Source organism: Argentina silus (assembly GCF_951799395.1).
Source record: "Argentina silus genome assembly, chromosome: 9".
NCBI lineage: Eukaryota > Metazoa > Chordata > Actinopteri > Argentiniformes > Argentinidae > Argentina > Argentina silus.
In genome coordinates, this window is record NC_139663.1 from 11,809,818 (window position 1) to 11,837,809 (window position 27,992).

Consider the following 27,992-nt stretch of genomic DNA (forward strand, 5'->3'; position numbering starts at 1 on the left):
ATGAATCTATCCCTACGGCTCAGATTGGCCACCCTTCAGGCCCATCGTTACATTTTTGCAACATTAACATAACTGCCGAACTTAGGCCTTGAGTGTTTTGGATGATATCTTTGTTTCTACGTACTAGAAAGAATATCTTGCATCATTTATTTATTTGATGACAAAATAGGGCTTTGTCGGGTAGGGGAGAGGTTGCAAATGAAAGTTTTTAATGTTTCAGAAGCTGCTGTGTACACATAATTGATATTACCATAAAACTACCAATTCATGATAGCATTGGGTCTAATGGCAGGTCTCACAGGACTAATTCCACCCAAAATATTGTTTTCTATGTTTCTTCACTGGCCCTAACCATGCCATTATCAGTCAAAGCTGGAAAAACAGACGGGAAATCAATCCCAAACATTATATTTCTCATTCCAATGTCTTCTTGTTCTTTTTGGTTGCAGGTACCACAGGGTTCTTCTGGGGCTTGGCTTTGGTCTTGGTTGGTTTAGCTTTGGCCTTTACAAGCTTGGCTTTCACTTTGGCCTCCTTGAGGACACTTGGTTTGCGTTTGCTCGATTTGGGGGCCTTGGGGTTCTTGAGGGGCTTGCCAGGAGGGGCACTCTCCCCTGGACAGCTCTTGAAGGCGTGGACATCCCTCACACTCTGGCCCCGGAGCTCAGGAGGGTGACCACAGGTGGCTGTCACCTTCAGGGTGACGTTCTCCATCCACCTGATGAGAGAAGGAGAGCACAGTGGTTAGGGCCAGGGCCAAGGCCAAGGCCAAGGCCAGGGGTATGAAGTGCATGTGTGTTGGTGGTCTATGATACTGTTCATCTAGAGTGTATATGTGTGTGTGTGTGTGTGTGTCTGTGTCTGTGTGTCCTCAGTGTGGATGCTCATAAGTATGTCTGTGCATTTGACACATTTGTACAGAAACATCCACATAGTAGATATGCACGAAGCAGTCAATTGTATATGCACATGTGTTACTGTCTACCCATATATACTACCCATGCATGAATATGTGCCAGACTGACTTGCGTAGGGGCAGCAGCGGGCAGTCACAGAGCAGGGGGTTGTCTGCCAGGTTGATGACCTCCAGGCCAGTGAGAGGGCTCAGGTCAGGTATCTCCTCCAGCTGGTTTCCTCCCAGAGACAACACCTTCAGCCCAGAGCCCAGCCCAGCCAGGGAGTCCCTGGACATCTATGGAGGGAGAAGAGGAAAGAGAGAGAGGAAGGGAAAAACATAGAACAGAAAAGAGGATATATGAGGAGACCGTAGGATCAATAGGGAATGAATATAGAGGGTATGAGTCTCAATTCTTATTAGGCTCATGACCTGACACAGGTTGGGAAAAGATAATCTATAAATGCAAACAAGTGTTGGTCTCCTACCTTCTCCAGGCCCATGTCATCCATATACAGCTGCTTCAGACTCTTTGATACTGGCAGGAACGCCTTTGGTCCCACCCAGCGAATGGGATTCCCCGAAAGGCGGAGCTCTTCCAAATTGGAAGCCTTGGACACTGCATCGCTAGGAACCTCCATGAGCTGATTGGCCTCCAGGTGAAGCGTTTCCAGGTGGACGGAGGCCAGTGCGCCGGGGGCGATGGTAGTGATGGTGTTATTGGTCAGGTAGAGTCCTCTCATCTTGGGGGTTAAGGAGAGAAGGCCTGCTGGCTCCAGCTTAGTAATCGTGTTGCGCTCCAGGTGTAACACCAGTAGGCTGGGTAAAGGAGCCAGGGCCTTTACTGGAAACTGGGCCAGCTTGTTCCCTTCTAGATGGAGATAAATGAGCTCAGGGGTCCCATTAAATACCTCAGGGCCAAGGGAGGTGAGGTCGTTGTCGGACAGGTAGAGGTAGACCAGGCCCTTCATGCCCCGGAAGGCACCACCCTCGATATCGTGGATCTTACAAAACTCCAGATGCAGAGAGACTACCTGGTCAGCGCCGGGGAAACTGTTGCTGGGGAGGTAGTGAAAGTGGTTGCTACGCAGGTCCAGGAGCTGGGTGTTGGAGGGGAAGCCACGGGGGACTTTGGTGTGACCACGGCCCTCACATGTGGCATGCTGTGCTTCAACCTGGACAGGGGAAAGAGTGGGAGAGACGGGACTTTAGTGTGCAGTGGAAGGCAGAAAACACTTACAGTATAGGGAATTATTTCTAGATAATTACTTATCAGTCAAACTCTTATCACAGGGTCTGATGGCAAGTATGCTGCCAAGACAACACTCTTGACAATGATATGCTGCACCCATTAAATAAATGTGCAAGAGGAGCCCACACACAAACACTTAAAGCAGCAACCCACATCACAATCACAGTTATCTGGACACTTGATCCCCTTCTTCTTCGGTTTCGCTGTGGGTAGTGCACGTTCCCTGCTCTCCTCCTGCTCTTCAAACTCATCCTTTATCATGTCCTCTCTGCTCCGGCACCGCATCTCTATTGCTCCCACCGTCTCTAGGGGTTCTTCAGAGAGGTGAGGGGGCCCAACGCAGGCCCCCAGCAGCTTCACCTTCCCCCGCTTGGCCCACTCCTTCAGGGGCCTCAGGTAGCAGTTGCAGTGGATGGGGTTGCCTGTCAGGTTGAGGCGGGCCAGCTCTTTGGGGCCGGAGAGGGGCTCCAGGGAGCGTAGCTGATTGTGGCTGAGGTCCAGGTAGGAGAGGAGGGGGGCCTGGGACAGGGCGGTGTCGGACAGGTCCTGGAGGGACATGTGGTCCAGGTAGAGGTGTGTGAGCTTGGGCATGGACACGGTCTCCTCACCCAAGTAGGTCATGGGGTTGAAGCTCAGGTCCAGGCGGGTGACCTCAGCCAGCCTTAAAGGAGAGAGAGAAAATTGAGAACACATGAATACCTCAATCACTGTTGTTCAACGCTATTCAATATAGGCCTACATCTAACTTTGACACAATTGAACTCGGAGGGCTGACTAGCAATGGCTTGCATTGACAATGACAAGAGAATCTCAACTTGTCAGTGTCCTTACCAGTGGAGGCTGGTGGATGTAGAAATTGGAGGACAGGCTCATTGTAATGCATGGAGCGGGTTGAGGAATGGTATCAAACACATTTCTACCTCCGCCTGCCTCCAGGGGTCCTTACTCATTCTCATTGTTCAGAATGATTGGGAACTGATAACTGCCTACTGAAAAGCAGCAGCTTCTTGCGACAGTATGTCAAACTGTATATTAGAACGTTAGATGTAGTTTTCCCACCTGGTCATAGTCAGTGTGGGGAAGAACTGCAGCTCATTGTGGTCAAGACTGAGGCGTGTGAGGGTGAACAGGCCTGCGAAGGCCTCGGGCGCCAGGTTGTTGAGGGAGTTACGGCTGAGACGCAGCCACTTGATGTTCTGCAGGCCCTGGAAGGCCATATTGGGGATGTAGACCAGCTGGTTGTGTGTGAGGGACAGCATGTTAAGGAAGCCCAGCTGGGTGAAGGCCCCCGGCTGGATCTCCTCCACACGGTTATGGTCCAGCTGCAGCTGCTTCAGGGACGAGAGGCCGTCGAAGGCCTCCTGTTGGCCGAGGGGGAGAGAGGAAGCATTATGATTGTGACACAGTACATGATTGTTAATGCTTGAGAGTGTGGTCTCAGTGCAACAAGACAGCAATGGATATAAAATAATAATAACCTGTGGGCCGGAAATACAAAATGACCATATCAGTAGTCTTGTTAGTGATCTTGTGCATGACAGAGATTTGACCAGTTAATAGGTGAACTTCAATGGACTTAGGCCCCCCTGCCTGCTCCCCTGCCTGCCTGCCTCCCACCATCCCACCCCCCAACACCCAGTTCCCTGAGTGTGACTAGTATGTGCCCCTGCCAGCCCTGCTCTCACCTGGTAGAGGATCTCGATATTGTTGTTGGCCAGGTTCAGTGAGACCAGGCGGCCCAGGGTGCGGAACGCCCCCTCGCGGACCGCCCTTACGTTACAGCGCTGCAGGGTGAGGTGGGTGAGGTAGGGAGTGTGCAGGAATGCACCGGTCGGCAGAACCTGCAGGTCATTGTTTCTCAGGTCCAATTTCACTGTGATCTGAGTGGAGGGGTAGAGAGAGAGGGGATGGAATAAGTAGAGAGAGATTTAGCTGATGATGTGAAGGGGAATGTTTGGGAATTCACATCCAAAAATAAATCACAGCATAGACAACAATGATTATATTGTTATAACAATTATGCAAATAATGGAGAGTTCATGGAGAACCAACTTGATATTAGACATCCGAGAATAGGCTGTCCTATAGCCTGCAGTTGTGTATTACATTATGAATAAAGGGATGAATAAATACTTTACGCCATGTACATCTCACCTCGTCTATCGTGGGGGGAACCTGGGTCAGATTCTTGCCGATGCAGGCCACAGTGAGTTTGGAGTTGTCGCAGCTGCAGACCTTTGGGCATTTGCCCGCTTGCACTGGTGAGACTGTGACCAAAAGCATCAAAACTCCGACAGGCCACTTGGAGAAGCAATCCGCTAAGGAACGCATCTGTGGTGACAAAAAACATTAGCTTTAAAGCAATTCAATTTGGAACGATATTAAACGCAAACTTAACTTAAAGGAATGCACAATAATGTGACTACAGTAGTGCGAAATTACGCATAGACGCTAGCCAAAAAAGACTCCTCGCAAAAGTTTATATTCTACTCCTCCCGAATAAAAATAAAAAAAGCGAAATTTACAGAATTTCCCCCGAACATTCACGTTATTAAACACAAGCTAATATAGAATCTGATTGACACCATGTAGCCTACAGCATTCAAAGAAATTCATTTAAAAAATAATAGTGGAAATAAAAAGTTCATTGAAATAAAAAAAGGTAGCCTACACGGACTTACCTTATTCTTATAATTTCAGTACACTTACATCCAGCGTGTATGTAGACTCCTAAAAAGTCTGATGAACTTTCCAGTTTCCTTCTCGAAGTATAGGACAGGACTTACAAGGAGGATCAATGAGCTGCGCGCAACGGGAATGTGAGCGCGCAGGGTCTTCGCGCAGACACTAGACTTTTAAATTGTTCGAATAACTGACCAGTTGTAAGAGCGAGGGGTCTGACAAACACAGCTTTGGTAAATTCTTTAGTCGTGACCCCTGGTCCCTTCGTCTCCTCTCTTCAAATTAACACCATGCCAAGACATTTTCTGACCGGTTAGAGGTTGAGCGGTCTATGGTAGGCTATTCAAGATAGGTTGGATGATTTATTGGATGGACTATGAAACTATGGAAAATCCATTAAATAAATGTCATGGTATTGGGCTAAGTAAGACTAGCAAAAGTCACAATTCTATACATAAATGAGGTTTGGAAATCACTTTTTTTTCACACCACCGACATGCCAGGATGGACTATCACATTAACAGAAGGTTGCAAACCACCTAATTTCCAGTAAACCACAGTGCAGTTTGACAGCAAATAACTACTGAATTTCAAAAAAAATTGTCGAACGACTGTAATATGGGGGCAGATTATTCTGACTGACTACATTCCAGTCGGAATAATGCGCGCTCACAAGAAGCGCTGTTTCCTTCACTTGAGAAGAGGCAGTCGACTGTCTATGAACGCGGGTCTGGTGGAATCATTTCCCACTATTTTGATCAGCCAATTCCGAATCTCACAGATTATAATATTAAAAAAAAAAAAAAAAAACGTTATCCAACCAGATCTGTCATCAGGCAAAGAAATCCAATAACATCGAACTATACATGTAATGTTTAAAACCCTTCATGAAATGTTATGGTGGTGACGTTTCTGGACCCAGACAAACTGATAGACAAGAGTAGGTCTTTAGTATGTCAAACAAACAGTGTATTCATTCAAAAGCACATCACAGGCCTGATCTCAATCCCAGATGCAGTGGCAGGCCCCCATGTAAGTGGATCAAGTGTAGCACTCTGCTTTTTCATTGAATCAGATCATTCTTTGTGTGGGCTACTGCAAAAAAACAACATGTCAAACCATTCACACTATTTGTTAAACTTCCATGTCTAGTCCTTATTCTGTGGCACATAATTGATGGACAGCAAAGTTACTCACTAGTATATTTATATTTGAAATGGCAAATCATTCACAAATATAACACTAGGTAAACATTTTTAGAAACTAAAAATTCAAGCACCCTTAGTTCTGAGGTCAGTTTTCCAGCTGATTCCAGCTGCAACAAGAAAAGAATCTACAAGTTTATTCAGTTCTTCCCTTTTGATTGTTACGACCATACTATAATCTTATTTCCACAGTATTCAGCAGCCAAGTTTCATGGTTTTTTTTTATATATATTTTTTAAAACATTATATATAAAATCATTTACTGAGTCGGATGACTGGGTAACCAGGGAAGGAGAGTCTTTGTACAGCGCCAGTATTGAAGATAGTCATTCAGTCCGTCCACTGGGAGAAAGAAGGGGAGATGGCACTCAGACTTTGTATGTTATGTCCTGTTTAAGAGTGTGTGTGTGTGTGTGTGTGTCCACCTACACAGTGTAATCATATTCCACTTCAGAGAGAAAACACATCCTTGAGATGTGATAGTGATACACTAGGCTCCATCTGTGAGTCATCCAGAGTCGGTGAAACAGTGCAGCAGGTAAGTGCGCTTGTCGGTCTTGGTCCGTCCGTCCGTCCGTCCATCAGAGTGAAAAGTGAGCGAAATCCCAAACTGCACCCTATTCCTCAGACAGTGCACTACCTTCAGCCAGAGACACATTGCTGCTCTGGTCTAGAGTACTGTGCTGTATGGGGTGCAGGGCGCCATTTGAGATGTAGCCAGTGTGTCCGTGGTGCTGCGAGACTCATCTCTCAGACTTGAACCGCTGCAGTGTGGACGCCAGGCTGCTCCTGGCACTGCTGCACGACTCCAGGGCCTGACTGTGTCTGCAGAGCGAACACACACACACGCACGCACGCACACACACCACACAGTCATATATCTGTACTATCGGACAGTTTTACCTTTCACACATACAAACATTATTTGTAAGGTTTCACCTCCTTGGGCTTTATTCAGAGAGATTAAATATATTGCAGATAAAAAAAAAATCTGTTTAACACAATACAGGTAATTTCAGGTACGTGAGAGAAATTGAGAAATGCCCAGGAGCTGGTACTAAAAAGCCAGGGTAGGGGCATACCTGTGTGTGCAGAAGCAAGATGTGCATCTGTGTGTGTGTGCTTGGTAAGTGTGTATGTGCTAGGTAAGTGTGTATGTGTACCCATATGTGTGTGCTAGGTAAGTGTGCATGTGTACCTGTGTGTGTGTGTGTGTGTGTGTGCGCTAGGTTCTCTGCAGTCGGAGGGGGTACCTGAGAGCTACGTCGCCGCCCCTCACTCACGCCCTTACCGGGACATGAAGGCCTCAAGCACGGCGATGTGTTCCTGGGGAAAGTAGTCCTGACGCACGGCATACTCCAGAGCCTGCAGGTGACCAGGCACCACACACACCGGCTTCACCTTATCCTCACTCTGACAGCAGAGGGGGGGGGGGAGTAAGAGGAAGGAATAAGAAAGAGGCACAAGGGTTAAAAGACAGGCCAGAGGTAGACCAGAAGTGTATAGGGAAACATTGAGCATAGCACACAGACAGCAATGAGTGGATATAATATTTGTGTGCGTGTGTGTGTGTGCGAGTGCCCATACCTTGAGGAGTCCCAGCATCACCAATAGAGATGATACAAAGGTGTATCCTTGGAAGGAGGGGCTGGAGAAGGCTTTCCTGAGAATTGCATCTGCAGGAGAAGGAAGACAAATGCTCACACACTTTCATAAAAACAGAGTGAGAAAGTACAGTTCTTGGATTCTTGAATTCATGGAGCATACAAAGTATGAAGTAAGACAACATGATCTTCTGGGCAGACATGCCGTAGCCCCCTGCCTAGAAAGGACAAGCATTTAGCACGGACATAAATTAAAGTGTGCGTCTCACCTATACTGTCCAGCACAGCAGTCTTGACCTCCTCGTCCTCCTCCTTGTAGATAGAGGAGATCTTCAGGAAGGCCTCCGCTGTTTTCCCAGCATCTGTTACATCCACCTGGACAGAGACAGAGAGGAGAAGGGGGGTGTGATAACTTATTTTTATTTTAGATGATTAGCACCTAATAGATTGTTGGGAAGGTTAACTTAAATTACTGTGACCTGTACTGTATTTGCACTGTTGTACTGCAGTAATTGCAATATATATATATATATATATATATATATATATATGCCATTTAGCTGACGCTTTTATCCAAAGTGACTTACATCGCAGTGAGTGCATACATTTGTCAGTATATATGGCCCCATGGCGGGAATCAAACCCACAACCTAAACGTTGTTAGCACCATGCTCTACCAACTGAACCACAGAGGTTTTGCATATCCTATTGTAACATAAATAGTGTACGTGCAGAACTAATTGGATAAGGGGGCATGCCACTGATGTTCATGGGGACACTTGGGGCATGCTTACCTAGCGTGACTTAAACTGTGCTCCCTGCTGCAGCATTAAATAAAGCTTATAGAAGTTTGAAGTCATTTGTCAGTACTTATTCATAAGAAATAGATTTCCACGACAGTGGTCAAACCATGTGACCTACACCCTGTCCTGGTTACAGTGTACATGCAACCTACAACAGTCAGTGCTCCTTTTCCAAACAATAACATTTACAGTGATCCCAACCAGTTGCCATTTCATACAGTTACTACTACCAGCCTGCTTTACTAATTGTAATGATGGGACTGTTCTACAAGCGTGTGTGTGTGTGTGTGTGTGTACCTGCTGTTCAATGAGCAGGGCCCTCTTGGCCCCCAGTTTAAGCAGTTTGTCTGGGGAGGGGAAACTGAGGAAGGAGGAGACGTCTGGGGGTCGTGGCGCTGACGGAGGGGTGGACACCTGGGAGGTAGAGGAGGAGGTGGAGTCCTTCAACTGATCAAAGCCATTGATTAGAGGATTCATTGACAGTTGCTTTGTAGGGACCCGTTTTGAACCCATTTCAATCCATCTGCGGATCTGACTAAGACGGAAATTATAGCCATTTTCACTATCCTGCAGTGCTAGTACTGCTGCTATGTAATTGTGAGTTATAAAAAAATCCTCAGCAATCAATTGCATCCACTAACCTGGTTTGCATGGCTATCTTCCTCTTCTTCATCGTCATCATCAACATCGTCATCATCATCATCGTCTTCTTCTTCTTCATCGTCTTCGTCATCATCTTCATCATTATCCTCTGGCTCCCCCTCGTCATCACTAGATGTAAAGATAGGAGAGATTAGACCTATGAAGGCTTGTGATTCCTTATGAAGGCTTGTGATTTATTAGGAAGGGATTTATCATGAAGGCTTCTGATTTCTTATGAAGGCTTGTGATTGAGAGGTGTTTCTGAACTGGCACCAGACCATTGGATGTTAGTCTGACACCAATTTGGTTTAGTTTTGGACTGCTACTGTAGATGTATCCAAGCTTTACAAAACAGTGTAATATGGGTAAGACTTAAGGCAGTGCGTTTAGTTCATTACCTGAGGGATCCCAGCAAGTCTCCCATGTTCATGGTGTCCATGGCCTCTCTGAGATTATCACAGCCCTCCTCGCCCAGGCAGTTACCTGAACACACACACACGCAAATGAACTCAGACTCAGGCAATACCAGTCATCCATAAATATTTTCAACATTGCTTACATGTGCTGTAAAGTGTAATTTGTGTGTGTGTGTGTGTGTCTGTACCATTTAGGTCCAGTTTCTCTAGCTGAGCTTTGTCCTGTACGGCTTGAGCCACCATAAGTGCAGCTTCCTCTGTAATCTCCCCAAACGACAGATTCAGCTCCTGACAGAAAAAAGAAAAAGAAAGAAATAGAATTAGAAATATATATATTTTTTCCCTGAATCTAGCAATGTTTGAGTGTGGTCATCAATAAATAAAGCTCCACTTTGTGGTTCCCGTTACCTTGAGGATGGGCAACCCCTCTACCACTGCCTCTGCAATGGCTATGGCCCCCTCAGAACGCACCAGACAGTCCCCGAAGTTGATCACCTGGACACTGCGCAAATGTTTCAGGGCCTAAAGAAGACACATCGTCACCGCCACGACAACTGCATAAAAACTACTATTCAGCCTTCATTCACTCTACGGACTAAGGTTATGGAAGTACTTGTAGCCCGGAGTTACAGTACATCCATTCCACGCTGTACCTCTGCCATGGCGATAGCTCCTTTCTTGGTGAAGGTGTTGTCGTTGAGGTTGATGACGCGGAGCTGAGGGTTGTGCTGCATGGCGGCGGCCAGAGCCGTCACCCCAGGGTGGTTGATTCCGTTCTGGGGCACGTGGACCTCCTCCAGGCTGCCAATCAACTGACAACGCACAGGGAGTCAAACAGTGGCATCAGACAAAGCTTGTCAAGATGGACAGACATTACATACACGGCTACTCAAAACTGTTGAACTACAGTGGGAATATACGGTGCACAGCTGTGTCTGGAAGTTAGACAGTTAGATCAGCGGTAGCATCAGAAAGAGATTTAAGATATTCCATACATCCAGTAAAGCTATTCTGGGATGATTAATCAGCCAGACTTATGTGGGTGGATGGTTTACAAGTCGTTTCATTTGTGTGTCAGTAAATACATGCGCTAAGGAGCACCGTGTCACATATCACAAGAAATGTGAAGGGTAAAGATGGGATAGATGGGACACCTAGCAGACCACCAGCAGTTTATCGACCAGTTAGGCATGTTTAGCTCCAGGGGCTAGTGTCTGTCCGTAACCACAGTTAGGCATGTTTAGCTCCAGGTGCTAGTGTCTGTCCCTAACCACAGTTAGGCATGTTTAGCTCCAGGGGCTAGTGTCTGTCCGTACCCGGAAGGCCTGAGCAAGGGCAGTGGCCCCATCGTTCTCCAGACGGTTCCTGCCTGCGATGAACACCTTCAGCTTCAGAGGATTTCCCACGGCGCTGGACTGCTTATAGCACTCTGTCAATGCTGCAGCCAAGATCTGAGGAAGATCACACACACAGCAAAGGAAAGAATACGTCAACGAAGGGCGAGTTATTTTTATCATTACATTGTCGTAACAGAGATAATTATGAAATATACAGTGACAGCAGGATCCGAATATCACTTCTGATCCTGGCATTAAACATCAATGGCGTAATGTGATGGTATCAGTAATTAACCAATAACACAAGTCATCACAAACATAAAGAAGTAGGTCAAAGAGGAGATCAAAAGCTCATTCTAGATAGGCTAGATCTTATTGTGGGAGTCCTTGTGAAACATCAACAGAGTACAACTCCTATCAAACTGGTGAGATATCCCAAACACACCATAGGATCCATCAAACTACAGATACTGGGCATCACACTCACCTTGCCCCCTCCGATGCCCATCCCGCAGTTGTTGAGCCGCAGTTCCTGCAACGTGTGGCAAGCGGTGCTCTTCAGCAGCTTCTCGATGCCCTTCACCCCATCTGGTCCGAAGGCGTTGTCACTGAGGTCAATCACTGACAGCCTGGCGCCTGCCGTCATCAGTGCAGCACCCAGGGAGTTCTACAGAGAAGAGATGAGGGATACAGACACGGGTGAAATAGTTTCAAATACTTCCACCTGTGTTGGTTTAGTTTATCTGGGATGATGGAACCAATGAAATGATCCCAAAATGTGCAAAATCTCCAGGGTAAAGCACTCACCAGGGCAGGAGGGATCTCGGAACGCAGCCGACCAGTGAACATGTCACTCCAGTAACAATACTGAGGAATACAGAGAGAAGGGGAGGAAAATCAGGATGGATGGAGTGCATAATAGAGAGACAAAAAAAGGATCGGCATTCATGGAAAACTAGTTCTCTGTGACAGCAACAACACATTGGGGATGACGCTTCATTTCACATCGACTCAAGTACCTTGAACTCGCTCTTTGTCTCCAGGGCTTTAGCGATGGCCTGTGTTGCCTCCACCCCGATGGTGTTACCCTCCAGCCTAAGAGCCTGCAAGCCCTCAAACTCCTGGATCTCCTTCACAATCTCCTTCACTGGAGGGAGGGGGGAGAGATAACAATGGCATTATGCCCTGGCCTGGACATGACTGTGCGATGTCTATTTGGGTTCCTAAAACGTCCATTTGTCACAATGTTGTCCTAACACAACACCTCTTTCATGACAAGAAGAGGAGTGACACAGAGTCTATGACAGATAGTGAAGATGCTGCCCACCTGACTCTGCGTTGTCCAGTTTGCGTCCTTGACCCTTGTAGCTCAACTCTCCCTCCGCCACCTGGGTTTTAGCCAGGGAGTTGGCCAACTGTGCAATATCATCCATTGCCATCAGGACACCTGAAAACACACACACACACACACACACACACACATTTCTCCCCAGTTACGTACTTTATACTTTTAAGTTGACAGAAAGCTATTTCATCTAGACTAAGGTCCTCCAACTTAAAATGTGCATTTCAGCAGCTTCTTCCATCATCTATCTAGTAATCACCACAATGCATGTTTATCTACAGGTTGTTGACAAATGCTACGACTAGGGTAACTTACCTGTTATAAGCACATATACACAGTGTAGGCCTAATCATTTAGGCTAGCTAGTGTACGTCTGGATGTTGCTGTTACTGTAAATACTGTTAACATGACCAGCTGTTGACTCGGTGTTGTAAACAACGTTGGGAGCACACATTTGAAACCCGGCTTGTTAGCTAGATAGCTAGCTAGAGAGAATAGGCTAGCGACAAGTCTCTTGAAACTCATCTGAATATAGTCTTCCAATGTTGTGAAACGATATGGGTAAGAATGTTTTGTCAAGCTAACTCGAGGAATAACATATTTGGTTGCTAACGTTAGCTGACAAGCTAGCTAACAACAAGCTGGTGCGGCATGCGCCGAATAGCGCCACGGCCTTGCTTCACCAAACCACCCACATGATTTTGTTGATCTGTCAAATTTACCCAGCTCTTAATTACAACGTATGAACGTGTCACAATTCCATGTAATGGATTCCCTATCAAACATGTTTGACAGACTGTGAGCAGTGTTTTTTTTACTTACCAAATGTAAAAATAGAGCGTAGAGGCCTGTAGTTGTTTCTAGAACGGCGGTGTCGGTGTCTCACAAGCGGAGTCTCTCCCGCTCGCTGTTGACGTTCAAAACCCACCCGGCTCGGACGCCATGATGATGCTGAGATACACGGGACTTGTAGTTCCTATAGATCTTTGTCACATCAGCAAATATCAAAACTAAGCAAACATAACATTTTGAATGTTTTGATTAATCAGAAACCTTTATAAAAAAAATATTTATAACGGTAATATCATAGACCCATTTTGGAATAAAATGTTTTACTTAAACACTTCAATTTGAACACTAAAACACTGCACATTCCAGTTGTAAATAAATAATACACCTACAAAATACTGTGTAACAAAACAATCGAATGAATAAATGATTGCTTACTAATTATGGAATGCCAGTTATGCATGATATGCATCTAAAATCGTCTCACCCTAATTTGACTCTCTGTAGGACCTGGAGGCAGTCCGTCAGACCTCCAAGTAACTCAAACAAACCTGAGGGAGTCCCAGTAGAGCGAGGAAATTGGAAGTGAAACTAACCTGAGTTCCGTCTATGCAAAATATATTTGCTGAATTATGGCATTGAACTGATATCAATATAGTCAGGTCTAACTGGATATCTCACCTAACTGTTCTGTGTTAGATGGTATTTTTACTCCCTCTGTGCACACAGACTTGAACTGAACGTCGACTTATGTTTTTTGTTATCAGGTGGGTGTAAACTTCTTCGAATCATGCTTGTATTGCTAGCATAGATTTTGCACCCACGGAACACCATGTTCGCTTTTCCACAACAAGCTAGCTGTGGGCATTGATTTCTTGCTTGTGCCATTAGCTCGACAAGATGTCCGTTTGGTTTCAGACATGACGAGAGTTTGATTCCAACTGAAATTGGCATATGCCCAACTTTACCAAGCTTGATATTGAACATATTGGAAAGGGAATATATTGACAGCTTGACGATCAATTTGTCAGCAAGTGGCACTAATGTTGCTGTCAGCTCTATGACCAATCGCGTGCATTATGCAATGAGTTAAAACAAAACAAAGAAAATGTGTCATTCCAGTCGTGTCAAAATGCATTGGTAGGCACTAATGCAGAGGTGCGTCAACCCTAATTAGTGTCAACAAAGTGCGTTGGTTTGGTCCTGCGTCGCGCGAAGACTTGAGGGCGTCAACTCCTGGCACGAGCTGTCGAACCCACAGATCGAAGTCGATGTCATTATATCAAGATGTTTATGGGCCTCTCTCCTCTTACTAGTGTGCAGCAATGGATACTGAGTTGGCCCGACAGAAGCGCCAGGAGGAGATCAAGAAAGCACTGGGATTCATTCAGTGAGAAAACAATTAATAAATGCGTGTTTTACAATACATTATTTACAATGCATACAGTAATGCACGAAGTTGTTTACAATATGTAACATTAAGTTAAGTGATAAGTGATTATGAGTACTGCTGATGTCGTGCCTACAGCAGTCGGAGGGGGTACCTGAGAGCCAGCAGCTCTTCCTCTTCCTATCATGCCATTCATTTGGTTTTACACTAATTAAACTTTCAGCATTCACTTGTTTTGATACTTTCCTGTTTTCTTCCTCTGTGTCTTAGGTCATCCTTGCCTTATCCAGAGCCCGGAGGCTATGCGGTATTGTTTTATGAATTCAGTATTATCTTGTCTGTTTTCTATCTTGACCTTGGTCTGGTCCTTGGCGCCAACTCCTCTCAGCCCTTATGTTCCAAACAACTGTAGGGCAGCCACATTTTGGGGGGGGTGTTGCAGAACTTGTGTGGGAGTTAGGCTACATTCCACATTCCTCCATAAAACATTGGAGACCCCATAGAGGTTTCTTGACTTTGTTCAATACAGTTACCTGATATGCACCCTGAATCCGCTCTGTGTGAATTCAGTGTGTATTCCAGGCAAAGTAACAACAAAGTAACAACAGTAACAATACAGTGCTCCAAAAGACATTTCTTTGTACAGAGTTCTCATTGATAACAGCAGAGTAAGATCATGATGATGTTAAGGGAGTTAAGGGAGCCCCTATCTCTCTTTCTCTCTCTCTCTCTCTCTCTCTCTCTCTCTCTCTCTCCTACTTCTGAATATATTCATTAATGTGTTTGTTAAACTTCTTCTCCCCCACATTCCTATTCCTCTCCTCCTCCTCTTCTCTCCTCCCAGGGTTTTCTGACCAAGTTGGTGTATAACCTATTTGATGAGGGGTCTGCGTCGGTCAAGGAGGGGGATTGGAGGCTAGCCATAAGGGACTTCAGCGAGGGGTTGAACGTAGCACACTACGCCCAGGCTGAGGCTCTGAAAATCCCATCAAACCTGCTGGAGCTCCTGTATGTCAACCGTGCGGTTGCCTATGGCAGCATTGTGAGTCAACATGGTGTCTTACTGGACCAGTTTCTTACTGCAGTCTGTCCACCAGTCTGTCCATCAAAGGAATGGTTATAATTTATACTGTATACTTATAACTTATATTAAATGTGTTGGGGAGGGTTCGTAAAGGACTGGTTTAGGTGGGTCCGGATGTTATCTGCACTAATTCGCCCCCGGGGTATCGGTCAGAATGAACAGTCAGGATGGAGTATAGGTTACTTGTATTAATTGATGGAACTCTGACATGTTAGTTACAAAGGGTAATGTGGTGAGATAATGTGTGTGTGTGTGTGTGTGTGTGTGTGTGTGTGTGTGTGTGTGTGTGTGTGTGTGTGTGTGTGTGTGTGTGTTGTGTGGTTCTACAAAACACAAAAAGTATACAGAAAATAGTAAAGCCACAATGCATGAACCAATAACTTATGAGCAATTAAGGCAATCACTATAGCCTAAAGGACATGAAATCATATTATCTTACATTGTAATTAGGCCTACAACCACTTTATTATAAACATGCATTTTATAGCCATGAATTTTAAACATCTAAATTACAAAACTTAGGTGATCTAAGTGGACTAATTATACAGCAGTCAACAGATAAACATGTAGGATACAGAACACAACTCCATGTCGTCATTGATGCACAATTATCTCTGTTAAGGAAGAAATAAATCGACGGTGAGAAACAGGAAAAAGGAGCCACTGATCTCGCCTTTATCATAGCTCAACTGAACTCACGCTCTGAAGGGCAGAAGCCCAAACAGAAGCACGGGAGCCAACATTTTATAACTATATCGGTATATGATAACAACTCAACACATTATTTGGTCTATCATGCAGAAATGATACCAGGTCAGAGCTTTCCTTACTAAATGTGAATTAGTATTGAAGAGCATTGAGATTATTAGCTGTAGTGGAAAATGTTTTTTAACCAATAGCCCTAGATGGAATATTCATCCCCAAATTGTACTCTTATTATGCTTCAGTAACCTGCTATCTTCAGTCATTTCAACTAAAACAGAGGTATTGCCATGGGAACCAGTCTCTCTCTCTCCCTCTAGTTGTACAAAGGTGTATATGGCATGCTGTGATCCAAGGCAATAGTTCCTCTGTAAAGTATGTGACAAGGCCACCATAGGTCAGTTTCATAGTCCCCCCCCCCCCTCTCTCTCTCTCTCTCCTTCTCCCAGGGGGAGCATGAGCGGGCTATACAGGACTGTGACAGTGTGCTGGCGTTGTGTAATGGCAGTTGCAAGGCGCTTTACAGGAAGGCTCTGTGTCTGAAAGAGATGGGTCATCTCAGGGAGGCCTACACCTGCTGCACAGGCTGCCTGCTCACAGCCCCTAACGTGAGTATAAGTAGAGGTTCTGAGTGTGGGGCAGTGAGGGCTGGTGGAGGCAGTGAGGGCTGGTGGAGGCAGGGCCCATTGTTATGCATAGAATGGAATGAGGAATTCCTTATTCCACTTCATTTGATACCATTCCTCATTCCATTCCATGCATTACAATGAGCCTGTCCTCGGATTTCGACCTCCACTAGCCTCCCCTGGGGTTAGTGATGTTTGGTTTCAGTAGGTCAGGGGGGCCCTTGAACAAGAGATCTCACTGGGAGGCACCTGGATTAAATAAAGGATGAATCAAGAAACTATGGCCACCCCGATCATAGCTTTAAATCAGCCAGTGACATAGCTGTAGGTGGTTGATGGGTAGATAATGCGCCTAACAATTATCAATACAGATGGTCTCTACATGTATTTCCCTTTGTCTTGGACTCTTCATAGGATGAAGAAGTGAACAAGTTGGCACAGGAGCTGGCTAACAATCTGGGCCTGAAGACCCGCAAAGCCTATGTCAGCCACAATTTTTATTGATAATATTGATAATAAAGTCATGAATTAGACCTTTTTTGTTCAGTTGTAAAAAAAGTTATCAGAGTTTATATACAGTAACTTTTTTCCATATGGATTTAAGCTTGTTTCTCCTTGCAGGAAGCGACAGCGTCTGCCAGTGGAGACAGTAATGGGAACACAGCACCTCATACAGGAGAGGCAAGTATAGCAACCTCAGTTATATTACTTTCACCTTTGGGGGAGTTCCATCTGTGAATTTTGAACGGCTGCCAATTAAACAGATTATGGTTTATTTTTCTCTCTCTCCTATCAAGACGTCAGGAAATGGTCTGGACTCCCTGAGTGACATTACATCAGGTAGTATTTATGCTGACAGTTAGAGATAAGAGTTTGAGATAAGTGGGTGTGTGTGCGTTTTAAAATGTATGTAATTCAGGATAATGAGACTGAGTGGTAATGTGAGAGAGAGATTTATGAGTTCATCGATTGGGATACAGGGATTGTTTGTGTTTATGTTGTTGTTGGGAAAACACAGAGCAGGAGAGCATACTTTCCTACAGGAACTCATTGCTTCCTTACATGGATGAAACAGACAGTTTGCAAATATCAAATCTATTTGGAGTTGCGCCAAATACTCTTTTAAAAGACGATTGGTTGCGAGATGGGAGAGAGCTAGAGAAGGAAGGAAGAAGAGCGATTGTCAACATTTTGTTAAAGCACTCCTGACCTGTCAGTGGAGGAATCTGACCTCAGAACAATTATGGTGTATAGGTTCCTGTAAGAAAGTATGCTGTCGATATAAAGGATAAATAACAATAAAGATAATTTATAAAAGTTTTTTTTTTTTTTTTTAATTACTGTTGAATACCCTCTAGAAAGTTTTTTTATTTCTTTTTCAAGCTCTTCCATACACTCTCCTCTTCCCTCCCCCTGTTTCAGCTGGCTTTTCTAGCATGCCCCTGTCAGCTCCTATACCAGTTAGTGATGAATCCTCTCCCTTTGGATGTCTGGCCTCCGTCGACCTTCTGGACAGCCCAGGCCAAGGCCCCCTGGGGCCTGTGTCAGATCACCTGGGGGACTCTGAGCTAATAGGAGACGATCTAGACAGCCTGCTAGACTGCATCACCGACGAACTAGAGGATGTTGGGGTGTGTGTGTGTGTGTGTGTGTGTGTGTGTATACATATGTATGTGTGTACATGTGTATACATATGTGTGTGTACGTGTACGATCACTATAGTATCCTGAAATGGCTTCCCAGAGTTTACCACACAGCTATTCATTCTCTCCCTCTTTCCCTCCCTCCATCTCATCCTCCAGGATGCCTTCGCCACCAACCCCCCCAACTCAGCCCTTGGCCCCATCCAGCGCCCCTTCCGCTCAGGCATGCCTGCCCTCAAGGCCCAGCTACCCCCGGCCTTCTTCACCGCTGCCAGCCAGCTCAATTCTCTGGACTCCTTCTTAGGTCTGGGTGGTGGGGGGGGCGCCCCCAAAACAGCACTGGATGCCCTTGATGCCATTGATGCCATGGATTCCCGAGACAATTTCTCAAGCCGCGAAGTTGGTGATGTCCCCAAAATATCACTGGGGACTCTGGATGGTCTTGATGCCTTGGATTCTCTCTCTGCCCCCAGAAGACCAGTGTCCTCCAGAAGACCAGTGGCCCCCAGAAGAGGAGTGGATGTCCTTGATGATCTAGACTTCTTTGACACTCTAGACAACTTCCCAGGCCTCGTTGTCAGTGGAGAAGCCCCAGGCGTTGCAGCAGTTCTGGGTGGTATGGATGGCCTAGATTCCCTCGACACGTTCTCCCCACTAGAGGGCGCTACAGCAGCCAAACCAGTCATGGCGGTTGGAGGAGGAGGGCTGGACTCCCTCTCTGAGTTTAGCCTGCCTGGTGAGTGGCTTGATGGTAGCAGTGACTCATGATAATGTCAATGATATGGCTCATTTTTAATGTCATTGCCAAGTTATAAGTCCAGGTAAGAGAAGTTGTCATGATGGGTTTTACTCTTAACACATTTCTTTCTTCCTCTCACATTCTCTCCTTCAGGTGAGAGGGTCTACAACAAGCCTGTGGCGCGTCCAACCAAGTCCAACCACACAGTAAGTTATTTATTTTGTCTTTTCTATTGATAGGCATTAGCCTCTCACATTGCCATGCTATTGTTGCCTTGATGACATTTTAAACTTGATTACATCTGTGATATGATGTTTATTTTCCTGAGAGTCCCTTGGAATGTTGTTTTACCACAAAAGGTACCCCAGCCTCATGCTCTCGGGTGACACAGGTCAAGACTCACTGGCGCCTTGCCTTAACTGATGTGAACCATATGTCCTGGTTTCCTGTTTATAATAATAATAATAATAATGCATTTTATTTGGAGGCGCCTTTCAGGTCACCCAAGGTCACCTTACAGAAAAGAAGTAAAAGCAAAAGCATGACATCAATCATTAAAAACAAAACAAACAACACATCAAGATAAAAACAAGTGAAGTGCAGAGTGTCCAATTTATAGATAGTATGCCAGTTTGAACAGGTGGGTTTTGAGTTGGGACTTGAATGTTGTGATGGAGTCTGACTGTCTTATGTGTGGGGGGAGAGAATTCCAGAGCTTGGGTGCTGAGCAGCTGAAGGCTCGGGCACCCATGGTGCTGAAGCGTGACGTGGGGTTTATCACCTATTATAAGAATTGATTGCAAGCTCTTGACTAATAAATTGTCTTTATTCAACTTTTATTTTGAGTATCCACTTTCTTCCACGCACCATTGGCTATTTCTCTTCAATATCAGAAACTCATCATTACAATCTGTTACCATGGTGATGTAGACACAGAACGGCCAGGGCTCTTCCAAGCACTCTGCACCGACCCAGAACCCCCTGGCAGCCACACACGACTTCATGCTGGCCTGTGACACCTGCTACAGCCGGATAGGTACAGTAACAGTCTACCTGTTCATCTTTCATGTCTTCTCTCTCAAACAATGCCTCTCTCACAGTGTAGCTCTGAGAGATAAAGCTCTCACAAGGCCACAGATTATGAATATGGCACTTCAAGGCGTATAGCACGGTATAATTTTTCTCTTTCTCTCTCGACTACATCTCTCCCTCTCATTCTTTCTTTCACTCTCTCTCTCACTTTTCTGTGCTACCTCTACCTCTCCCTTTCTCTCTCTCTCTCTCTCTCTCTCTCTCTCTCATATATATATATATACATATATCTTCCTTTCTCTCTCTCTCAGGTCCGGGGGTCCTGGACTATAGCCACCAACCAGAGTTGGTCCACAACTGTAAGCGTAACATCCTGCTGTGCATGATCAAGGCTACAGAGTACCCTATCTGGAAGAGGGTGCGATCTCGCCCCAAGTGTAACAAGTTCTTTGGGTCTTATGTCCTCTGCAAGGGTAAGAACAGCAACACAGATTGGAATACTAAATTCTCTTGTAATGAAAAGATGTAAGGACCACCATCAAATTATCCCGCAGTGGTACTCTCCATTTTAAAAAGACCACGGAGAAACTTCAATCTCTTTTGCTCTTTGTGCTGGTTAGGTCCCTTTGGTGAGGCGGTTTCGTAGACAAGATGAATCCTAAAACTGAACTGAATCACACTTTCTGTATGGAGAATGTAGATTCTCCATTGAATATGTAGAGCTTTCTAGGACTAGGCCTAATCGGTGTCCAGGAAAGTGTAATACAGTTTTGTTAAAGGTTTTGTCCCCCTCCGTCTGAACAGAGGTTTTGGAGACTCAGGAGTGTAAGTTTGGGGAGGTCTGCACGTTTGCCTACTGCCAGGAGGAGATAGACGTGTGGACCATGGAGAGGAAGGGAACTCTGAGTAGAGAGCTGATGTTTGACATCAAAGACAGACCGGTGCTCACCATCACACAACTGCTGCAGCTGCACAACAGCATGTTCATGTTCCTCTGTCAGGTAGTGTGTACACACACACACACACACAAATACATCAACCAACACTCTTCCACTCCTTTCCTGTCACTCCCCTCTCTCTCATTCTGTCCATCTCTCTCTCTCCTTCCCTCCCTCCCTCCTCAGGAGTGCTATGACAGTAAGCCAAGGATCATCAGTAAGCGCAATAAAGAGAACCTGGCCATCTGCTCCAACCTCACTGCTCGCCACCCTTTTGATGAGAAGAAGTGAATCACATTTATTCCTGTCTTTACACACACACACACACACACACACACACACACACACTTCAACCCCCTGCTTACACACACACACACACACACACACACAGACACACACTCTGCAACCCCCTGCCTGTGGCATCCCTTCTGCGCTGCAGGTGCCTGGTGCATGTGGTGAGGTCCACCAGCGTGAGCTACACTAAGATCCGCCCGTTGCATGCCCTGTGCCAGTTTGACGTGTGTCGCCACGCGATTCGCTACGGTTGCCAGCGGGAGGACAGCTGCTCCTTCGCCCACTCTTTCATAGAGCTCAAATGCTGGATGTTGCAGTTGGACTCAGGTACACACACACACACACACACACACACATACATGCACACACACATTGACATATAGTATCAACACACTGACTGAGTTTAATATTGTGCCATGGTCTATGTGATGTCAAGGTATTTTATAATGTACAGGCCAAATTAAATCTGGGTTTTCAAGAAAAACATGAACATTTTTAACAGAGACCAGTAGGTGGCGGTAGACTCTGGATATACAGTTAGGTCCATATATATTTGGACACACAATTTTTTATTGTTATTTTAGCTGTTTACCAAAACATATTTAAGTTACAGTTATATAATGAATATGGGCTTAAAGTGCAGACTCTCAGCTTTAATTTGAGGGTATAGGAATTACAGCTCTTTTATATGTAGCCCACTCTTTTTCAAGGGACCAAAAGATTAAGCAGGTAAAAGGTCTGAGTTGATTCCAAGTGTGGCATTTGCATTTGGAAGCTGTTGCTGTGAACGCACAACATGCGGTCAAAGGAGCTCTCAATGCAAGTGAAACAGGCCATCCTTAGGCTGCAAAAAAAAAAAAAAACAGGCCAAATCAACAGTTTGGTACATTCTGGTGGATGATCGCAGGATCCTTCACATGGTAAAGAAAAACCCCTTCACAACATCCAGCCAAGTGAAGAACACTCTCCAGGAGGTAGGCATATCATTATCCAAGTCTACCATAAAGAGAAGACAAATACAGAGGGTTCACCACAAGGTGCAAACCATTCATAAGCCTCAAGAATAGAAAGGCCAGATTAGACTTTGCCAAAAAATATCTAAAAAAGCCAGCCGTGTTCTAGAACAGCATTCTTTGGACAGATGAAACTAAGATCAACCTGTACCAGAATGAAGGGAAGAAAAAAGTATGGAGAAGGCTTGGAACTGCTCATGATCCGAAGCATACCACATCATCTATAAAACACGGTGGAGGCAGTGTGATGGCATGGGCATGCATGGCTTCCAATGGCACTGGGTCACTAGTGTTGATGATGTGACAGAAGACAGAAGCAGCCGGATGAATTCTGAAGTGTTTAGGGATCAGATTCAGCCAAATTCAGCAAAGTTGATTGGATGGCGCTTCACAGTACAGATGGACAATGACCCAAAACATACTGCGAAAGCAACCCAGGAGTTTTTTAAGGCAAAGAAGTGGAATATTCTGCAATGGAGTCAATCACCTGATCTCAACCCGATTGAGCATGCATTTCACTTGCTGAAGACAAAACTAAAGGCAGAAAGACTCACGAACAAACAACAACTGAAGACAGCTGCTGTAAAGGCCTGGCAAAGCATCACAAAGGAGGAAATCCAGCATTTGGTGATGTCCATGGGTTCCAGACTTCAGGCTGTTATTGCCTGCAAAGGATTCTCGACAAAGTAGTAAAAATGAACATTTTATTACATTTGAGCCCCTGAAAATGGGGGACTGTGTATAAAAATGGTTGCAATTCCTAAACGTTTCATACAATATTTTTGTTCAACCCCTTGAATTAAAGCTGAAAGTCTGCCCTTCAATTGCATCTTGATTGTTTTATTTCAAGTCCATTGTGGTGGCGTACAGAGCCAGAATTATGAAAATTGTGTCACTGTCCAAATATTTCCAGACCTAACTGTATATTGTAGATACTGCTCTTTTGATCTCAAGTACGTGTGTGTGTGTTTCCCACAGGTATCACCCCTCAGGAGATTGCCCTGGAGTCTACGAGACACTGGAAGAAACTGGAGCAGAATGTAAACAAACAGAAGGTAAAGAAAAGTAAAGTAGACGGGATTTTTACGGCATTTCGTCATTGTAATGCTATATCTCATGACTGTATTTCTATCAGGCCATGGTTATCTCCTTTGTATCTGACGACCAGGGTGTTTTGTCTTATCCAGTCTACCTTTGTTCTGTGAATGTACCCACTACCTGTCAACGTTTAGCCTGTCAACATGCCGCCACCAAGTGGACCTGGTGGAGGAGGGGACAACCGAGGAAGAGGAGGAGGAGGAGGAGGAGGAGACGGGAAGGGGCTGGGCTTGAAGATGAAATTTGTCTGTGGTCAGTGCTGGAGGGACGGCCTGGTCAGTGAGCCAGATAAGGCCCTCAAGTACTGCACTGCCAAGGCCAGACATGGGTAAGGCAGCACCCTACGTGGCTAGTATGCACCCTACTTAGCATGTACAAGATAAGGCCCTCAAGTACTGCACTGCCAAGACCAGACATGGGTAAGGCAGCACCCTACCGAGCATGCACCCTACCTGGCTAGTATGCAGCCTACTTAGCATGTGATTGGTTTGTGGGAACCAGAAGAGAATGTTCATCTATATGAGGTCATTACAGGACAAAGAACAAGCTGTACTAGACTACAAGGTAATTGGGTAATCAATCTGTTATTGTTGTTATCAGCAACAATAGCATCCAGCAAGTGGGTCACCTGATAGGTATTGCCAAGGGAACCTCTCTCTCTCTCTCTCTCTCTCTCTCTCTCTCTCCCTCTCCCTCTCCCTCTCTCTCTCTCTCTCTCTCTCCCTCTCCCTCTCTCTCTCTCTCTGTCTCTCTCTCTCCCTCTCCCTCTCCCTCTCTCTCTCTCTCTCTCTCTCTCCCTCTCCCTCTAGTTGTACAAAGGTGTATATGCGTGTAGGCATGCCTCTGTGATAAGGCCACCATAGGGCAGTTTCACAGTTAACTATCTCTCTCTCTCTGCTCCCTCTTTCTTCCTCTCTCTCTTTCTCTGTAGTTGGACTAAGGAGCGCAGGGTGCTGCTGGTGAAGTCCTTGGAGAAGTTGAAGTGGGTGATGGTGCGGCCGTTGCCGATCGCCAAGATCAACCCACTACAGTATGATGTATGTGTTGGTCCCCTGGAGCCATTCCTCCCAGTGTGCATCACAATACAACTTTATCGTTCCATCTGTAACAATGGGACTTTGTTTCCTGCTCTATTCTCATCCACCACCCACCCCGCCCTCCAAGACAGTACACAAACACACACATTCCGAAAGAGCAAGGGGTCAGCTCGTTCCCAGGCTAGTATTGAGGATGTTAACCAGAGCAAGAGGCTAGATTAGCTTGAGCTAGAGAGGTGGCCACTCAGGTGTAATGACACACAATTGTTCAACTGAAATGTGTATCGGCACTGTGTGAACTTGCTTCGATAGAGCCAGAGCTACTTTTGTTTCCTCATAGCATGTTGTGGCCCGTGTGTAACAGCATAATGTATCCACCCCTTAGATATGTTCTCATGTGGTGAAGCAGAAGAAGTGCCATTACATTGGGAACTGCACCTTCGCCCACAGCCAAGAGGAAAAGGAGGTGTGGACCTACATGAGGCATAACAACTGTGAGTTAAAGTTAACACTCTTGTCCCCTGCAATCGCAATACGCCTCGGCATGGCATTGACTTCTTACATCAAATTCCTATTTTCAATAGGACCATTTTGCTCTGCAAGTAGGAGCCTTTACTAACTTTTATAATGTTATAACACTTCCACCCGTTGGCCTTACATTTTCTCTTTGAACCTTTCCCTGATTTATTTTTAAGTATGGGAACCCTGAGACTATATCAGTATTCTGCCACTCGGTGTCTGACGGGTTGGTCTAACATCTCTCTTTGATCCTGTGCCTGCCCTACAGTGATGGATATGCAGCAGATGTACAACATGTGGCTGTCAGTAACCAATCACAGCCGTCAGCCCGATGGAACCCTTCTCGCCCAACACACAGAGGAGAGGCAAATTGCCATGCCAACTGACTATGCCGAGCCAATGGTGAGTAGCCTCTGAGTTCGATCTATTTGGCAAATTTGAGATTGTGTGTTTATTTGTTTGTATTTATGTATGTAAATGTTTGTGTCTATGAGTTTGTAAGAGAATGGATATGTGCACCACAAGTGCAGTTTTACAAAGTGTGGGCCCGTGCGTGCGTGTGTGTATGTTACAGAGTGGCTTCCACTGCCGTCTTTGTGGGAGGCACAGTAACAGTGAGCGCCAGTGGCAGCAGCACATCTCCTCAGAGAAGCACAAGGACCGCGTATTCAGCTGCGAAGGAGAGGATGAGAGCTTGACCTGGGAGTACCGCTTCCCAGGACTCCGCCTCGCCCTCTGTCCCAGGTACCTCAATACTGCTGGATTTCACATGACCCACCGCTTACTGCTCACATATCACAAACCAGTTTTCCCAAGCGGGCACCCCAGAGGGTTACATTAGCAATGAAACACTGGTAAGCACAGGCCAGTGAATGCATTGGAATAACTATGATAGACCAAGAGAGTAGCTGGAAATGCATGTTAAATGAAATGCATCTATTGATTGTTATGTATACAGTATATAATAGATTTCTGTGATTGACAGGCTGGAGAGCGACTGTCCTGAGGGGGCGAGCTGTGACTACGCCCACAGCACTGAGGAGCTAGTGGAGTGGCAGGAGAGGCGGGACTTCCTCCGACGGAAGCTGGCCAAGGCCCGGGAAGACATGCTCATCATGCCGGATGAGTTTGACTTTGGGAAGTTCAATTTTCTCCTGCAGGACTAAAGCCCCTGTTCCCTGTATGACACACACACACACACACACACACACACACACACACACACATATGCCTATGAGAGTATACACACTACTTACACTAAACAGAAAGTAACCCCTTGTTTTGTTGAAGGTCTTGAGAGGTATTTTCCTCAGTATCTGAACTGAACTCAAAAAGGATAGGCCGACTCATGAAGCCTTAAACCAAAAATGTTATTTTAAATATCATAGGCTCAGTAAAATAGGGAGACTTGGGTCCTGAATTTCAGTCAGAAAAAATTTGGTTATGTTGCACTACCATTTTACAAAACACCACTCCCCTAATAGTCTTACCAGTCTTTTGTAATGGAAGTATGGATAGGCAGGTACCATGAATGTTTTGCCTTGGACATTGAGAATTATCCCTGCTTTGAAATTAATCCCTTGATGTGAATTGGCACTATCCCATACAACCCTCTACCTTTTATCATTGGGTTTCCACAAGGTCTTAGTTTGACTAATTTAACTGAAATACATAGTTATTTACTTTCTAAATGTAGAGTGTTTAACTTGAGTTGAGCCATGGTGACTTTGTGCCAACTGAAGAATCTGCTGCTTTGAATTCAGTTTGAAAGAAATTACATCACAGAATGTTGTGTGCATTGGTGTTCTATTCACAAGATTTCAGGAGGGAGGAGGAACATCCGCCAGTCCTTTGTTTGAAGAGAACATTCTTTCTGCATTGAATTTTTTTTTGAAGAAGAAGAAATATTGCCTTGCAGCTTCACACATTATGAAAGGAGCTGACCTGGAAAGTGGCCAGCCTACCCTGGCAGGATAGAGCAAGGATGCTCCAAAGTGATTAACTTACTCAGGCCTTAACTGTGGGAATATAGATGGAGGGAGTACCTCAAAAGTGCCTATGTACAATAGCCCGCCTATAGCTTGTAGACAATCACTCATTACATAACAGAAATTGTTATCTGCACAGTCATGTTGAAAATGTGAATGATTATATCTCAATATGCAACTTGGCACATGCATTCAATTCTATCAACCACTGAAATACAGTAAGAAATAACATAGTAGTTAAACCCGAATTAAAACCACACCTTGTTATAGATATAGTTTTCATGGCTACCGTTGTTCTCGTCATTGAGCCTGAATCTTCGTTGCCTTCAATGTGTTGTTACCACTATGTTAGTGCTCTTGACGCGATTGTTACTATTCCCGAGTTATGCAGAAGGTAGTATTTAGCATGTAACCCAGAAACTGGGAGATTCTCACACTATTGCTGTTCTCAAGAATGTGGGAATGTTCAATGTGCAGCACTGATAATTATGTTGAAGAGTTTAATGCTCGAGAATGAATAGACTGGGGAGAGCAAAAACGTAATTATCTGTTTAGCATTTCGTTTTTTGTTTGTAAATGAGAGCTATCGACCAAATCTGAAGAAAAAAAAAAGTTTAAAGAATAAAACTATTTTTGTGAGGGAAAGAGGTATTTTATTGTGTCCTCCTTTTTTGGTTTATGAATATATAAGATACTATATTATGTAACGTTTTCACTTTTATGTATAAAGCAATACACGCTTTCTGATTGTGGAAAAATGTGTTACCGGTGTCTCACCAGTATGTGTTTCGTTGTCAGCAGGTCACTGGTATAAATTACATGTGCTGGATGTTCTCTGCCTCTCAGTGCCTGGTGAGAAATAGCCTCCAAGGTTTGTAATTGAAAAATCTAAACCCACCTACAACTTACAATTGGTCGA

At 45.1% G+C, this 27,992-nt stretch overlaps 3 protein-coding genes across 5 annotated transcripts; 1 reads left to right on the forward strand and 2 right to left on the reverse strand.

Moving 5' to 3' along the window:
- Positions 1 to 207: 207 nt before the first annotated feature.
- On the reverse strand, positions 208 to 4,478 carry chadla (chondroadherin-like a; the record flags this gene model as incomplete). Its single annotated transcript, XM_083676494.1, has 7 exons — positions 208 to 718; positions 1,026 to 1,192; positions 1,384 to 2,070; positions 2,301 to 2,808; positions 3,207 to 3,508; positions 3,833 to 4,027; positions 4,302 to 4,478. 7 exons carry the CDS (start codon positions 4,476 to 4,478, stop codon positions 415 to 417), a joined length of 2,340 nt encoding a protein of 779 aa, XP_083532620.1. The 3' UTR covers positions 208 to 414.
- Positions 4,479 to 5,776: 1,298 nt separating this feature from the next.
- Positions 5,777 to 13,085, reverse strand: LOC310809548 (ran GTPase-activating protein 1-like). 3 transcript variants are annotated; one of them, XM_083676868.1, is made up of 16 exons: positions 13,004 to 13,085; positions 12,164 to 12,283; positions 11,856 to 11,983; positions 11,644 to 11,703; positions 11,324 to 11,503; positions 10,816 to 10,950; positions 10,153 to 10,311; positions 9,908 to 10,021; positions 9,688 to 9,787; positions 9,482 to 9,566; positions 9,083 to 9,212; positions 8,739 to 8,855; positions 7,908 to 8,013; positions 7,622 to 7,710; positions 7,326 to 7,447; positions 5,777 to 6,859 (listed from the first exon to the last, which is right to left on the reverse strand). In XM_083676868.1, the coding sequence occupies exons 2-16, from the start codon at positions 12,273 to 12,275 to the stop codon at positions 6,778 to 6,780; spliced, it is 1,719 nt and encodes a 572-aa protein (XP_083532994.1). In that variant the 5' UTR covers positions 12,276 to 12,283; positions 13,004 to 13,085; the 3' UTR covers positions 5,777 to 6,777. The 3 variants fall into 3 exon arrangements, with proteins under 3 accessions (XP_083532994.1, XP_083532993.1, XP_083532995.1); XM_083676867.1 differs by having other exon boundaries at positions 8,739 to 8,888; XM_083676869.1 differs by having other exon boundaries at positions 7,288 to 7,447; positions 8,739 to 8,888.
- A 465-nt stretch (positions 13,086 to 13,550) lies between these two features.
- LOC310809546 (zinc finger CCCH domain-containing protein 7B-like) lies at positions 13,551 to 27,979 on the forward strand. Its single transcript, XM_083676864.1, has 23 exons — positions 13,551 to 13,737; positions 14,287 to 14,360; positions 14,631 to 14,667; positions 15,205 to 15,402; positions 16,596 to 16,754; positions 17,187 to 17,255; positions 17,394 to 17,453; positions 17,570 to 17,612; positions 18,195 to 18,403; positions 18,575 to 19,151; positions 19,308 to 19,360; positions 20,085 to 20,190; positions 20,498 to 20,659; positions 20,991 to 21,187; positions 21,311 to 21,411; positions 21,564 to 21,745; positions 23,410 to 23,486; positions 23,664 to 23,857; positions 24,461 to 24,566; positions 24,952 to 25,060; positions 25,354 to 25,487; positions 25,660 to 25,829; positions 26,071 to 27,979. The coding sequence occupies exons 2-23, from the start codon at positions 14,296 to 14,298 to the stop codon at positions 26,249 to 26,251; spliced, it is 3,189 nt and encodes a 1,062-aa protein (XP_083532990.1). The 5' UTR covers positions 13,551 to 13,737; positions 14,287 to 14,295; the 3' UTR covers positions 26,252 to 27,979.
- The last annotated feature ends 13 nt before the right edge of the window (positions 27,980 to 27,992 follow it).

Excerpts from the sequence above, each read along its gene's own strand:
- LOC310809546 (XM_083676864.1), top strand. The coding sequence starts at position 14,296 with ATGGATACTGAGTTGGCCCGACAGAAGCGCCAGGAGGAGATCAAGAAA. Across the intron at positions 19,361-20,084 it reads CAACCAAGTCCAACCACACA|ACACAGAACGGCCAGGGCTC; the intron begins GTAAGTTATTTA and ends ATGGTGATGTAG. Across the intron at positions 24,567-24,951 it reads TCAACCCACTACAGTATGAT|ATATGTTCTCATGTGGTGAA; the intron begins GTATGTGTTGGT and ends TCCACCCCTTAG.
- LOC310809548 (XM_083676867.1), bottom strand. The coding sequence starts at position 12,275 with ATGGCAATGGATGATATTGCACAGTTGGCCAACTCCCTGGCTAAAACC. Across the intron at positions 11,984-12,163 it reads ACTGGACAACGCAGAGTCAG|TGAAGGAGATTGTGAAGGAG; the intron begins GTGGGCAGCATC and ends CCCTCCCTCCAG. Across the intron at positions 8,889-9,082 it reads AAGATAGCCATGCAAACCAG|TTGAAGGACTCCACCTCCTC; the intron begins GTTAGTGGATGC and ends GGCTTTGATCAG.